General features: G+C 37.4%; 1 protein-coding gene across 2 annotated transcripts in view; it reads right to left on the reverse strand.

Moving 5' to 3' along the window:
* TMEM161B (transmembrane protein 161B) overlaps positions 1–16,150 on the reverse strand; it is a 61,124-nt gene that overhangs the window by 31,472 nt on the left and 13,502 nt on the right. For both annotated transcript variants that reach the window (XM_055790696.1, XM_055790695.1), the window contains exons 2-5: positions 14,044–14,147; positions 8,801–8,881; positions 3,650–3,747; positions 1,812–1,968 (exon numbers count right to left, since the gene is read on the reverse strand). In XM_055790696.1, coding sequence (XP_055646671.1) covers positions 1,812–1,968; positions 3,650–3,747; positions 8,801–8,881; positions 14,044–14,147 — 440 coding nt within the window. The remainder of the gene's footprint in view (positions 1–1,811; positions 1,969–3,649; positions 3,748–8,800; positions 8,882–14,043; positions 14,148–16,150) is intronic.

Consider the following 16,150-nt stretch of genomic DNA (forward strand, 5'->3'; position numbering starts at 1 on the left):
TCCTGACCTTATCATACAGGCAGCACACATTTTAATACCTGTCAAGTGCAGACAAGTATTTAAGCACATCCAGAACTGTTAGCCAAATACAACCAAACATGAGAGTTCAAAGGCTTTACGTAATACCACCAGCTACTGCTAACACACACCAAAAAAACCCTCAACATAGTAAGAATCTCTATTGAAGACCAGGCATTTATAGAGATTAATCAATTTTGAATATTCAAGTGCTATATCAACCCTAAATTAGCACTTATCTGGTTTTCAGCTTTTGAGGGAGCAGAGGAGTTGCAGAAATTCATTTTCTAACTCACTTTTCCATAACCTACACTCTTGCAGGCCTTTATTCAATTCCATTGCTTTAACACCTATCATGTCTTTAAAAGGCAATTTTCCTCCCTAAAGTGTACGTCTGGATTGGTCTGTGGAAAGCAGTTAATTACTGTGCAAGCATCCATGTGTGACATTGCCTTCTCCAATAAAAACAAACATAACAGATGCTGCTTCTTATGGTTTGACATGGCCCGTTTCCTAAATACTCTGCTTTTGTTTCTCCCAGTTTCAGAGGGGAGTTTAGTTTTTCACAGAGCTTTGAAAACACACCACCTCAGCTCCTACAACTCTCTATATATTTTATTTTCTGTAAACTCTGTGAGAGTGTCTTGACTGCATTTTAAAATTATGAATTCATGCATGTATTATTTTTTCATATTTTCATATCATGCATATTTTTCATCCAGGTTTCAGCTGGGATAGAGTTTATTTTCTTCTTAGTAGCTGGTGCAGTGCTGGGTGTGATTTGGTGTGACAGCAATGCTGAGAGAGCACACCAATGGTTTTGGTTGTAGCTGGGTAATTTTTGTACTAAGTCAAGGACTTTTTGGTTTCTCATGCCCTGCCAGGGAGAGGGCTGGAGGGGTGCAAGGAGCTGGGCAGCGACACAGCCAGGACAGCTGACCACAGCTGACCCAAGGGATACTCCGTACCATAGAAAGTCCTGCTCAGCATATAAGCTGGGGTAAGAAAAAGGAAGAGGGTACATTCAGTATTTGGCATTTGTCTTCCCAAGTAACCACTACACATGTCAGAGCCCTGCTGTCCTGGAGTTGGCTGAACCCGCCTGCCCATGGGAAGCAGTGAATTAATTCCTTGTTTTGCTCTGCTTGCATGCGCGGCTTTTGCTTTACCTATTAAATTGTCTTTATCTTAACCCACAAGTCTTCTTACTTTTACCCTTCAGATTCTCTCCCCCATCCCACTGTGGGAAGCATGAGCAAGCGGCTACATGGGGCTTAGACACCAGCTGGGGTTAAACTTCAACAATGTACCTTTGCAATAAATTAGTATAGACATTACTGTACTATTTTGTTCAGGAAGTATCAGATCAAACACACTGAAAACAAAAAGTGTGCAATAAATTACACACTTCTCCAAAAGCTGTAAATTCATTCTGTACAGAAATCTATTTCTGATTGCCAAACTAGGCAAAGCCAAATTAGTTCAGAACCACTACATACTACAGATGAGCACCAAATGTTCACATACATGTATTTCTTCCATAAATGGTTTAGTATTAATGTTAACAAGCTAGTGATCAGCATGTACAAAGGCATGTTTATGTATATATACATACATATACACAATATATACATAGTATAATATATTACCCAGTGACACTAGCTTACGCAATCCTTCTTCCAAATGCTAAGTATTTGTGTAACCTACCAATTGACAGTACAGAGCTTTATATGAATTGCAGAAGGATGTAGACTATCTGGGACAGAGTAACTTAAGAAAACAGAAAAGGATACACTGCAAAAGCCAAGACAAGCAGACACCACACTATGCTGATATTCATTTCTTGGGAGGGCTTCACAATACTGTAATAGACTTCTGTCACCACATACACAACTGTAGCTGCAACAGTGAAATCCACCAACCACTGATATTCCGGAAAATAATGCAATGCTGAAAAATACAAGTTTGCGGATGTTAAATTTGATATTTTAAGGCAGTTATTGACATATATAGAATGGCATGACAATTAAAAAATGTTTTCAACTAGCTGAGGTCTAGGTAGACCCCCATCATCCAAGAGCAAGAACAGCAAAAAAGCTGCATTTTTTCCACTCAGCAACCTGAAACTCACTCTTTGCTTCTGTTAATTGATACTTGATTACTACTCAAATTTATAACGCTACAAGATTTTACTATTTTATCATCTCAGATTTTATACATTAATGTCCTAAATTCAAAAAGTACACTTAATTTAGATCTCAACATCACAACAGAAACAGGTTCTCCAGTTCAGTCTAGCTGCAATTCCAGGTAAGTTTTCTTGACTCTCTGTTAAAAATTACAAGCTCATTGGCAGTAATTTAAACCCCTAAATGTAACCACTTCCTCTTTATCTTTAAAAAAACAGCATCTAAGATACTGACAGTTTGTTCTTTCAGATTTTGTTAGTAACTCCCATATAACAATAAATCATTGTGTAAATTCCACTGTAAAAATTCTGGGGATCACACTGGGTTCCACGCAGGTCAGGTGATTTATGAGGAAAGAACTCCCACAGTTGCTGGGAACTGCAAAGAACAATTTGTGACAATGAAGTGCAGCCTGTCCCTCCCAAACACCTGTAGATGTAGGACCTACAGAGTTAAGTCACAAAACATTACTGAGCAATTAGTCTGTTGACTACAAGCTGATGTTAAACACAGGAAACTGGCCAAACTCTGGTATTTCCAAATCCTATATTTATTTTGAAATAAATACCTGGTTAGAGTCAACCAAAGTTTGTGTACATAACTCTTTTAGACAGTTAAGCCCTACACTGCATCAGTACCTATAAATACTTAGGAAGACAGTTAAATGGTCTAGTTTCAAGCAATTAACACTAACTGAACCTTGGGAATGCTTTATGTGCCAGCTTCAAGAAACTCTGCGTTTCTGTTAAAGGTATTTTCTACACTGTCTCCAATAATTTAAGCTGAGAATTCTCCTGCATAGGACTATGCTTCCTTTCCTTCTATGTTTACGCACAAAACACATGTATATGAAAATGCAGATAGGAAGAAAATACATATCATACATTCATACATATCCATATGAGTTTTCTGTAACAGAATAACTGGTTATGAATCAAACATTACCACTTAAAAAAATAGCAACTTCCAAAACACTTAACGCTGTTTATTTCTGTATTGTCACTTTCCGTTTCTAAGCATTGTACCTCAGTATTTCATACATGTGGTCGAAAGGTCTAGGTTTCAATGCTACAACACATTTCCTATTTTAGATGAGCAGAAGGCATATGTTTCAACATCTGTCAATCGTCAATTTCTTGTACAAAACTATGATCAAATAAACTATAATGTGATCCCTTCCATGTTGTCTCATATTGCTACGGATGCCTGATACAACAACAGATGTGCTTTATGCTGAATTTCACCTACACATCCTTGTTCATAACTGCTATTGTCACCCATGGAACAGAGAAGATGTGGCTCTCATTCTTCCCTTCTTATTTAATTTTATTATCAGTCATACTTCTATACTTTTGTCTATAAAAAAAAAAGATATGATAGAATTCATAGCAAATGAACACTTGATAAATAATATATTATTGTCTGCATCCACTTATTCTTACCAATAGTGTCTCTTTCGGTCACAGATTTTGTTTCCAGATGAAGATCAATGTCTTTTGGAATGGTTAGGGGTTTGTTTTCAATATGACCATTATATTTTCTGTAAAAATAAATAGATAGATAATACACACATGGATGTGACAAAATAAACTGTTTCAATATATAATGGCATTTCAAATTTAAGAACAGTGCAGACCACTTTTTTGCCAAATGCAAACATTTCTTTCTAGCTAGCTAAAAGCATTAATCCAAGTTTAAATCTTGAGAAACAACCAGGCATGTCAATGATCCCTAGCTTCATGTTGTAAGGCTCCAACATACAAGCAATAAGACAAGAGGAAATGGCCTCCAGTTATGCCAGGGGAGGTTTCGATTGGATATTTGGAAAAATTTGTTCATTGAAAGGGTCATCAAGCATTGCAACAGGCCGCCCAGGGAGGTGGTGGAGTCTCCATCTCTAAAAGGTAATTAAAAGAAATGTACATGTGGCATTTAGAGACGTGGTTTAGTAGTGGACTTGGCAGTGCTGGGTTAACAGTTGGACTCTATTATCTTAAAGGTCTTTTCCAGCCTAAACAATTCTGTGATTATATATAGCATCCTGAGCATGTATTAGGGCAAGATCCGGTGGCCAGTACTTAATTCAGCCCACTGATTTTCTTCCTGTTCAGGGAGCGACAGGGTGTTCTAGTAAATTCCCACAATCTCAAAAGGTTACTGAAACTACACTACAGCTAGAGAGCAGAATACATCCACCCTGTCACAGTAATCTCAAAAGGTTACTGAAACTACACTACAGCTAGAGAGCAGAATACATCCACCCTGTCACAGACATACCCTGAAGAAAATCAAAGCTGAACTGAGGCTTTTTGATTGAGGTCTAGACCAGGGTGATGAAAGACATGAGTGCTAAAGTCTTGGATTGAAAGCAAGTAAAGACCGACTTGGCAGTGTTAATTTTTTTGATTGTTCATTGGAAATAACAAGCAATAACCTATCTCAGAAGACAGCTGATAAGGAGAAATAAATTTTCCAAAAAAGCACTAGGCCTTTTTCGTCACAACAGGATGCTTAGAGTATGTCATGTGAGCTGCAGTAACCTAGATCCTTGAAAGATCCATCCTACTGGCCATCAGGCAAAGACAATTTCAAGGTAGTTTTCTAATCTTGAAGGGTATGTGTAGAAATACTATAGACTTGTTTCAATTCATACCCCATTTATGAATTACTAGCAATCCTAGAGATCCAGTACATCTTGAAAAGAAATAATCCATCATGCTCTCTTTGGGGAGACAGACAAGGCTAAGATCATCACGATATAGCACAGGGTTCAAAGCTGTGTTCCAGCTTCTAACCATTGCTGCAGAGCATGACAGCAATACACAGGGGCTTCATAAAGAGCAGATTTACATATTCACACAGATTCATTTGCTCCTTTCATACAGGTGGCTACTTGCTTATACGAATGAAAGGAGTAAGGTAACCAGAGATCAATCCTCATACTGCTAAACCGTTCCTGGCCTCCACCATTAAGCAACTTGAAGACAATCTGTGCCAGAGACTGCATCATTTGAAACCATCATTTTTCAAAATGTACAGGAATTTGCCTAAACCCCCTCTGAAACAGTATACAATTGGTTGAACCCTGTAGTGTCTTGCAGCACCAAGTTCCACAATGTGGTCCCAAATGGAGAAATCCTTAAATCTACCCTACTAATGTTATTAAGTGCCTCCCTCCCTGTATAACGTAGTAGTAAGTTTACTACTCCCTAGCCACACTTCATGCACACTGAATACGTACCTGTTGCAAAACCCTCCCTCAACCAGTTCCCAGAACAGCTAAGCCTTACACTTCTCCTCCTTGTGTGGAAGCCCTTCTTCTAGCCACCATAGCTCCCCTTTTCCAGTTCTACTGAATCATCTTGGAAATACAGGATAAAGAAAAGTATGTCTTACACATATAACAAACTTGGACCATGTTTTCCAAATTATTGGTTTAGAACTAATGCATCTTTAAGGAATAATTTTTCACAGGAAAGGTACATGTAAAGACCATAAAAGATAACGTATGTAGAACAACAGGTGCATTTTCATCTGGAGCTTTGAAACTATAACACCACCATGATCTTCACTCTCCTGAAAAAAAGCCACACTAGTAAGACTTGAAATTGAAGAAAACAGGATGCTCTTAAGAAGAAACTGAACAAAGTCAAGATACATGAAATTGGAAAAATTATTAAAGCAGATCCGAAAATGTTAGGTTTACAAAAAACAAACAAACAAAAAAACCCGAAAACGTAAAACCCCTAAATCGCCAGAAGGAAACAGTAAATTCTGCCACATTTTAGCACAGCACCTCTGAAATCAGAAAGAGATAGGTAGATTTTCCATAGAAAGATGAGCTATTGGGACATAAGCATTAAAAGAGATCCAAACCATCAATTGTGAACTTATTTTTAAAGAATGATGTCCTCTCAGCTAACGTGTGAGATAAGAATGCAAACAGAAAGCACCAATGAAAATATTTTTTTCCAAGTTATATTAATTCTTAGTATTATCCAAAGCACTGAAAATTGAGGATAGGAATCTGAAACATTACTCAAAAAATTCAGATGCCTAGCCACATGACACTCTGCAAGCTTCTATGTGCTTCCCTGCCCCTAGTTGTACTTCTGATGTTTTCTTACTGCATGCACCCAGGAGTACCATCACCTTGAGCAAGATGAGCATTTTGATAACTGAAGCCATTTCAGTGTTCCTACATTTTAATTATCCCAGGAGACCCATAATCTGAGAGACACAGCCAGAACACACCCAGGATCACTGACAGCTTTAATTCAAACTAATTCATAGTAGCTATGGACCTTTTCATTAGCCTAACAATTTAATATAACACAATGATTCTGACATAGGAAAACTGCCTAATAGTCATGTGCTATTATAACCTACAGCATAATACAATGAAGTGTAATATGCAGTGAATAAAACTGACTACTAGTTCACACTACAGCTGTTTCTAAGGCTCATTTTCACGCAAGTTCCTTGGATCTCCTTCTGTCATTTCTCTTTTAATTAGTTCAAATTGGAAAAGTAAGTAAGGAGCAGGTACTACATTTTCTAAGACTACGGGCTTGACAAAGCAAATTCTTCCTCTAGAAAAGACAAGGGGAAAATCAAATAGATGTGTCCTTATTTCTCCTGCACCACGTGTTTCACATCTCCTTGGCTCAAAGTAGCCCTCCGTTCCATCTTGTGCAACCTAAAACAGTACATCCAAATCAACTCAACAGGAACAAGTCCTACTTTAAACTACGATTCTCCTCCAACAACAGCCACTTCTTTAGAGGACACAGAAATGTATTTATTAACTAAAAACTGTATTCATTCTGTTGTTAAAACAGCAAGGCAAAGTCTCATTTAAGTCTCTACATTACCATTCTTGGTTTCTTTGAAGTTTTATATCCCCCTGTGATTAACATTTATCCTAGTGTAAACAACCACCTACAACTATTACAGCTGTATTCTCTTGATTCCATGTTAATACTGTGAGAAAATTATATCAGGCATATAATAAGTAAATCATAGCAACAAAATTTGACTGTGCAGACCTGAAAACAGCATCAGACTTGAAACATTAAATGTAGAGGTTTAGTAACTGAAAAAGGACTTAATGCACAAAGTATCTTGTCATACAGGTTCTTACTAAATTTCACAGTGAATTTTCCAAATATTACAAAATTCAAGGTTATATGTCAGTACACATTAACATGACATGCTTCACCTCTGCTGAAAGCATGCAACTGCTCTGGTGAAACTGAGAACACACATATTTTGGATAGCAAAACACTGGCAAGGCTGCGAAGGGCAGTAAGAGAAACATATAATTATTATTTGACAATGCCATTGTGGTTTTCTGCTTAAGGTTCCTATGGGTGGACTTACAGTTACATAATTAAAGTTATTTTACATATAAATAAATATCACTGTTTAAATGGACAGTTATAAATTGCAATGCTATTGACATTTATTTTGCCTCAACTTGTTACAGAAAACTGTTACATAAAATGAGTTTCTGAATTTGAAAGAATATTGCATTTAAAATTCGTTCTTTAATAGTAAAGGAACCACTGGATTATTTACCCCAAAGTGTGGCAAGTAAGGTTGCTAACCATGTAGCTTAAGAACTATGAAACAGGTTAAAAAAAAAATAATCATAGTACAATGAACAGATTATATGTGCAGTTTGTGGATTAACACAAGTGTTAAGAATTGTAAGACAGTTCACACTGGAATAAAATAAAACCAGAGAGATGGGTTTGTTTTAAACAAAGCCAATTCAGAAATCTTGCATCAACATAGCCAGCTCCATCACCTCAAGATGCCTTGGTTCTTGCTACAGTTGTACGTCAGGTAAGGCCGTTCCAGAACTTCGTATCTGAATGTCAGGAATCTGTTTCCAGCTTCAGCTGAGAGACAGCTATCCCACCCCACTAAGTCATCTATTTGCTAGGTTAAACAGCCAAGCTCTTTTAGCTTCCTCTAGTTAAGACAGACATTCTGTTTCCTGGATGATCCTAGCAGTCTCTGTTCACCTGTTCACATACTTGAACATGAGTGATCAGAACTGTACACAGTAATCCAGATAAAGTTCTACGCCAGTGACTTGTCCGAGAGGATTAATATTTCCCTATCACTTCTACTTGAAATATGTCACCTAATACATCCTAGGAGCACATTTACATTTTTCACAGCTGTGTAAGAGTGGTGGCTCATAGTAATCCTATGTTGAACCAATACATCTTTCTTCTCTTGCTTTAAGATGAAGAGTTTCAATCCTATAGAATTGCTTTCCTCAGTTTTCATCCAAATGAATAGATTCACACAAAAAAAACCCTTGCCACCAAATTAGCAGCTTCACAGACCAATTTCGTGGACTGCAAATCATCCAGATCAGCACAATTTGGGCATGTTCAACTGAAAGAACACAGTTCAGTACACAGCTGTAACAATTAATGCAAGCAGGGCTGTCATATGCAACTAGCAGTTTTTAACTCACACAAAGACAAGAGATGGCTAGCAAAGTTATTATATGGATCATGCTGATTAAAAAAGGGGGGTGGGGTGGAGAAAAAAAGCTTAAAACATGTATTTACCTATCTTTTTTGCTCTTCCCTCTTTGTTTCCCTGCAAGAATGCGTAGTTCTTCTTCAGTAGGATGTTGATACCACCGTAAACTAAAGAAAATACCAGTATTAGCAATTTAAAGTGTTTTTTTTTAAAAAAACAACATAGATTTATATTAAAACACCATTCACTTACAACACCTAAGCAAAACACCCTTGTGTGCAAGTATGAGCCCTGCCTGAACTGAGCCACCACAAACTTCAGTTCAAGACACATAATCATAATGAGAAAGCTTTGCCACTTTGTCATTCAGGTGAAAGCCCTTCAATTCACAAAACAACAATTTTTCAGGTTATAAAATACAGCAAACAAGGTTGTAATGATATTGGAAAAAGTTCACTAGAATGATTATACCATTACAATTACCCATCAGAACCATACTGCAAGCAATTTTAGAAAGTATGATTATGCCTCTCAAAAAAACAGTAATGTTCCAGAACCCAGAACAGCTATTATCACAAACCACCACTACCAGTCTTTCTTAGGCAGAGCAGATCATAGTATCAATGTTCCTCTCCTAAACAGCTCCTCGGTGACATCGTCAACTCCTAACAGAAAAAGTGCTATTAAAAAAACTCACTAATTTACACGTAGCTGAGCTGCAAGTTTTTCCACTTTCACAAGTCAATACACCATCCATTGCTCATTTGAAAGGCAAGTAGTGGCAAGGAAATTCTGAAGAGGAAAACCAAAGATGGATAAGTCTCTAAAACGGTATGTTTTACTGCAAGCTCTGAGCATGTAAAGAACCTTGGTAGCTGAAACAAGGCCTTCTTCACATTCAGCAAGGGAGGGCTGCTGTCCAGATAGAGAGGATGTCACTCTGATCTCCACTCTGAAATGCTAAGGCAAAGGAGCCTAAGTATGAACAGGAGCAAGCCTGGGAAACTTATGCAGAAGTCCTTTTCTGGAGTAAGAGGCCACTAATTGGTGACACAGGTTAACATAGCGTAATAGCGATAATAATGGAATCCCCAACCACCAGTACTTTTCACGTTAAGAAAACCATTAGGACCCCTCAAACCTACACTGGTAAACTAGCAATTATGTTACATCAAATTTCAGAAAGGTATCAAGGCAAATTTGGAAAATAAACCTCAAACCCTAACAATTTCAAGCCACTTGGTAAGAGTTGATCCCCCAGCTCTGCTTTGAAAAGGCTTCCTGTCCCAACTGGATGTCCACCACCTTTATATTTGCAGAACATGGTCTTTCATTTAAATAGAAAAAATATTCTGTCATTCTTCATGGAATATTGTCTACACAACAAATACTAAGGGAAGGCCACTGATACAAGATGCGTGCTAAAAGGAGAAACAGTCCTGAATGCAAGCAGCCACAACAAACATTATTACAAACAAACAAATACTATACATCTTCTGCCTTCCTTACAATGGACACTTCATGTGTGCACACACGCTTCAAGAAACACTGAATAGAGACTACAAGAAAGAATAGGTAAAATTTTAATGAAATGTACATACCACTGAGCACATGCCTACCTGGCATACCTTAAACAGGACAGACAGCCATTTCCATCCTGACACTGTCCTTGACACTACACTAAACTTGTCTGAGGCCAGGGAGGTGGGAATGAAGAAAAATGGTGTGCCAAGAACGTTTCAGGAAGACCTCCCAAATTCAGCAGTTTAATTGCTAATATAATGAAGCGCTAAACAGCCAGCTGCACAGAGCTCACAGAGATCATCCTAAAATAACTTAAAAATTGGCATAATGGATACGTAGGAGTTCAAACCAGCAGTATTACAAAGAATACAATTTGGTTGATAGAGGGTTCCACAAGCCTGTCAGGAGGCGCTGCTGTGCTAAAGAACCAGCTGATGCTGGTGTTTCTTCAAGAGAAAAGAACTTCACTACCAGCCAGTAATACATCACAGAGATCCAAACCATTGCACAATGCAGATTTCCCTTGAAGAAATTCACTGTGTTCAAAAATTAAAAATGGCAAATAATACAGACTTTGCATGAACAAGGATAGGGTGGGGGGCAGAAGAGGGGCTGAATTTTGTTTGGGGTTTTTTTTTGTGGCATCAGTAGGAGTGAAAGTTATTTAATGAATTTCTTTTTTTCATGTGTGGTCCCAGATGAAACATGTGATGGCTGCAACTTCCCTGCAAAAGAGACTCTGTTAAGGCTGAGAATCACACAGCAACCAGAGCAACAACCTTTTCATGCAAAACAAACTACACTGAAAGTACTAACTTCTTCCTATCTTTCACACAACGCAGAGAAGGTAAGAGAAAGCAGAGAAATAGTAATCTGCTTTGTCATTCACCATCTCCCAGATCCGAATTTGGCATGCTGAGTGTACCACAAGCAGTTCTGTAATGATGAAAATTTCCTGTGTTGGAAAGCTAATTTTTCAAAATCTTTACTGCAGATGGAGAGATAGTACCTAATACAGCAGAAAAGACAAAAGTCTTGCTCTGTGTAACACACTAACACAAATGAAATGCTTAAGTCACAACTTGCTCTTGATTACGCTACAGAATTATGTTGCAAGTGATTCCTAATTATAACTAATAGGTATAGGAGTTTGGGAAATTTTTAGTTAATAAATCCTACGTACTTTGCATTTAAAATCTCAAAATCAAGAGATCCGAATAAATATTTTCCTAAAGGTAGAGAGAAAAAAAAAAATAAATGGTTTGTATCTGCTTTAGCTTATATATGCTTAAAACTGAGATCCCACAACAATTATTCTGTAGTTTTGACATATCCAAGTTAGTCTGAATAGCACAGCAGCACAGATATGTCCCAGTAAATATGAATGAAGGTCATTAACAAATGGACAACAAAAAGTTCCGTTTTCTCCTGTCTTCCTAAAGTGATCTGAAAACAGAACTAAGTAGCTGTGCAACTTAAAAGCAACGTTTTGGTAGAGAATTTATTAGTTAAAAATGCAAAGGCCTATGCCGATACCTAAGCTGCAAATTCATTGACTTCAATAAATACAAATATTCAAATTTTGGTTAAGCTCTGAAAATAGCATTGATTGAAAAAGTTTTTATTTCTTTACCAATTTAAGTAAATAGTTTTTCAAAAGTTAATGATGGTTGTACATTCTGTAATTGAATAATTATCTTATGTCTAGCTATTCTAACAATTCTTTCCAATTTTGAAATGTCTATGTTCCTTTCAATAGGCTTCGAATACACACGTACAGGTATCTTTAAACCATCTAGCCACTTAAGGGTTTCTGGCTTGTCTGGTAGTGTGTTTTCCCTCCCTCCCATGTGGCAAGGGCCATCTACAGGCATTCCAGACTATCTCACTCAGGAAAGCCACCCAACCCTTGGGAAGAAAGGCATTTAGCCAAATAACTTAAACAGTTTTGGGAACCAAAGACTAGTTGAAGTATATTGACAAAGGAAAGGAGAAGCAGGTGGACTTTTCCTCCGAATGCTGAACTGCTTGCAAGAAACTATGTCTGCTTCTACCTGTCCACTTCTGTGTAAAGCCTCTACCACCCCACCCACACAGGTCTGTCAAAGAAAATACTGCTGGCAAAAAGACAGTACTGCGGAAAATGGGTTCAACACAAAACAGTTTGTCAGCTAAACTAAGAAAAGAACTGTTTTCCCTTCTGCCATTAAAATTCAGATTCTTGTTGTAGTGATGCTTCTGATTTGTTTTTATTTCTGGAAGACAGAGTTATTTCTGGCTCTTTACATAATTCTTGTATTCCGGAAGTTATTCACAATGACTGAAATTACAATGCACTAAAATAGTTAGCACATAAATAGAGGAATACTGAAAAGCAACAATGAGATTTTCAAGGCTATTAACAAGGCAATAAGACTCCCACTGACTTCAGCAGGAGCAGAATTCCATAAACAGGAGTGCAAAAATCCTGCTTTATGCATTTATCAATCCGCATGCATGGGAAGATAAAAAGAGACAACAATGATGAATATTTGAACATCAAAACCTTCCTTATCATTGGCACAGGCCACGCCTTAGAACAAGGATACAGAAAGTGAAAACTCGACAAGAATGAAGAACACAGCCACAATATTGAACAATTTTTTTAAAAAGCAATTAAATATCTAAATCTTGAAACAAAAGTTCAAATAGGATATAAAAAGTAGAAAATGTCATTTGAAGAATCACACAATTGTAGTAACACACCTAAAAAAATAAATAGTATGCAGTTTCATATTCATTAATGTAAAATTATTTTTAGAGCACAAAAAAGGTGATCAATACCCTGCAGATGCGGTCAACAATGAAACTTCACACAACAATTGCGAGTACGATTCCTGTTCATATTACTCACCTGACAATTACTGTTTTACGTACCTAACACGCATCTAACCAACATTTGCAGTCATTTTTCATTAGTAATTCTTTGGGTGATGAAATGGGAAAAATTAAAGAAAAAGCTGGTCATGCTGAGATGCAGAGGAAAAAAAGGCAATGGAAAATTATACAAGACTGGTTAAGACTCCTATGGAGCACACTGTCATTCAAGGATACTCCTCCAGAAAACTGGGAGTGGAGATTCTGTATTCTCAAAATTTTAACAATTCAAAAGACAGCACACTATCTTCTAAACATACAAAGTGTTTTTCTTCCCAAATGAAAAAACAGAGTGTCTATGATTACTTTAATATTTAAGATACCGATTTATGTTCAAAACAGCTGCTGGTTTTGTTGTTATTATGGATACAGCCACACAGGGAATGGTCCCCTTGCAACTCATTATGTCTGTTTGATCTACTGTTATGAGGAAGTAGTGTATTGAAATTTATACTAATCCTGTTTTATGAAGCATTTAAAAAAATAGAATTTTTAATAAATACCTAAGCACTCTTTATATGCAAGGCTAATCAGCAGGTGGATTACCAAGAACAACGCTAACAAAAAAAACCTTCTGTTCTTCAGTGTCTTGTATGCAGTTTAGCTTTTTAATATTAAAGTACGTAGCTTGTGTCTTTCATAATATAAGAGATGGACAACAATTAACTTTATGATTGATACAACTAATAGCAACAAATAAGTCTGTTCTTTTGCAGCAACATCTTTATACCTTGAGCCCGTAGGTCAGGTGTCACAATACTATGATAATAAATTTAAAGAACAGATTATTTTTCAAGAAAATTAAATTCGTATGTTTTACTTTTACTACTGTAACAAATAATTGCATTACCATGTTCACACACCATAGAGTAACCATTTCTTATCTTACCTGCCACTACAGAGAAGCCAGCGAGCAAGAGAATAGTGAGGTATGATCTTCTGTATGACACTGGCCATTACCATGGTAACCACCAACTGTACACCTATCACACCCTGTAGAGGAATAAGTTAATAACAAGTCAATATGTGTTTTAGAAAAGTAATGTACCTTTATAAAATAAGAATTAAAACTTTTATGGTAAGGATAAACATTTTTTGGTTCTTTTTAAACCACAGAGGTGGACAATGGGGGGAACTGCTTTATTAGTTTTCAAGAAATCCCCTGGAACTTGCTATAGCCAGTTAGGTTCTTCACTGAAGATAAAAGGCACTGCCAGGTCATGAGGCTGGTAATGTATGTCCCCTGTTTCACAGACTTTAAGGCCACATGTGGACATGGCATTTCATAAGACATTTTGCCTTAAAATTACATCACTGATTACAATCTTGGGTTTTGTGGTCTCTTCAGTTCTGACACTATTTAACAGCTGTCAACATACAAATCCCCTGGAATTACAATAACTTAAAACATCTACATTGTGAAATTTCAGCCTTTGACTAGTGCAGAGCATTTACTCCTCGCTGAACTCCAGGCACAGGTGGGCAAGGGAGAGCACACACGAATCAGCATAGCATCACTTGAACGCCCAGCTCTTCATCAGGATTTGGCACTTCAGCACGGCCAGCAGTAACCTTATTCCCAGTCACTCAGCAAGCTTTAATTCTGACTATCAGTGGCTGTTGTTGTTTGTTTGGTTTTGTTTTTATTTTTAATAAAGCAACTTTAAGCTTCTAAAGCTAAATAACAACCAGTGAAATGTGGCATTGTATTACTTTATTGTGCACATGAAATTCTATCAGCTAGTACTAACACCATATTAAAGAACACACCACATACGCACCGTACTTCCTCTGTTTACAGGCAAGATTTTCATGCTTAAAATATCACAAGCAATAGTAAAAAGTATCAAACACAGACATGCAAGGGCAGCTTACATAACCATGTCAGTGAAAAGACACCAAAAATCAATCAAATAGCTATTTCCACTCTTTTAACTGTTTTTCAGATCACTCTCTCATGGAAAGGAATACAGGCACTTTTTCAATCAGCACAAAAATGCCTCATTCAAGTGGTGGCATATAAAACTTCATATTCACTTTCACTCTTAGATGTAAAATTTTTGATACTGCTAGTTAGTAACAAGATTTTGAAGATAAAACATTTCCCTCTATAGTTGTAGAAGTTGGGAACTGCACTTGACTAGCTTTGCACTAACGCAATGTGCTATAGAAGGTCAGGAAACAAAAGTATTTCTGCATACAGAAGCAGTGTGCAATTAACCATTGGCAGATAAAACACAGATCATCTCATACACTTGATAAACATTTTCTCCAATATCCTCCAAAGGAAGAGGTAAGATTCATCCCTCAAGAACACCCCACTAGCAGCACAGCATGCAGTACTGGCACTGTTCAAATACGTCCTCTCCCATATAGCATACCTGTTCTCTTGAAGGAAAGTTAACCATGCGTTATTTTTCCCAGAAGTTTCTCTCAATATAAAGATAATCTGGAAAAGCAAAGAGCAATTCTTATAGAATGGTGAAAGAGCTGATGTTGGAAGGGTCCTCTGGAGATAAACTAGTCCAACTTTCCCTGCTAAGAGGAGGGTCAATTAAAGCAGCTGGACCAGAGCCATGTGTTCAGTCAGGTTTTGTGTGTCCTGAAGGACAGAGACTCCACAACCTCTCTGGGCAACCTGTGCCAGTGTTGGACTATCCTCACCTTAAATAGTTTCTTTCTTATGTTTAAATGGAATATTCTGTATTGTGCCCACTGCCTCTTGTTCTTTAACTGGGCACCGCTGAGAAGTCTTGCTCCATCTTCTTTATTCTTCCCTTGTCCTTTGCCATCAGGTCTCCTGCCTCAGCCAGCAGCAGGCCCACATTTTCTGTCACAATACCTTGCTGCTGATGTATTTGTAAAAGGTCTTCTTGTTGTCATTCATGTTCTGTGTCAAACTGAATTCCAGGTGGGCTTCTTTGGCTTCCCTAACCCTCCCTCTGCAGGCTCAGACAGTTTCTCCATATTCATTTTCCACCTCCTGCATACTTCCT

This window comes from Falco peregrinus, chromosome Z (genome assembly GCF_023634155.1).
Source record: "Falco peregrinus isolate bFalPer1 chromosome Z, bFalPer1.pri, whole genome shotgun sequence".
Classification (NCBI taxonomy): domain Eukaryota; kingdom Metazoa; phylum Chordata; class Aves; order Falconiformes; family Falconidae; genus Falco; species Falco peregrinus.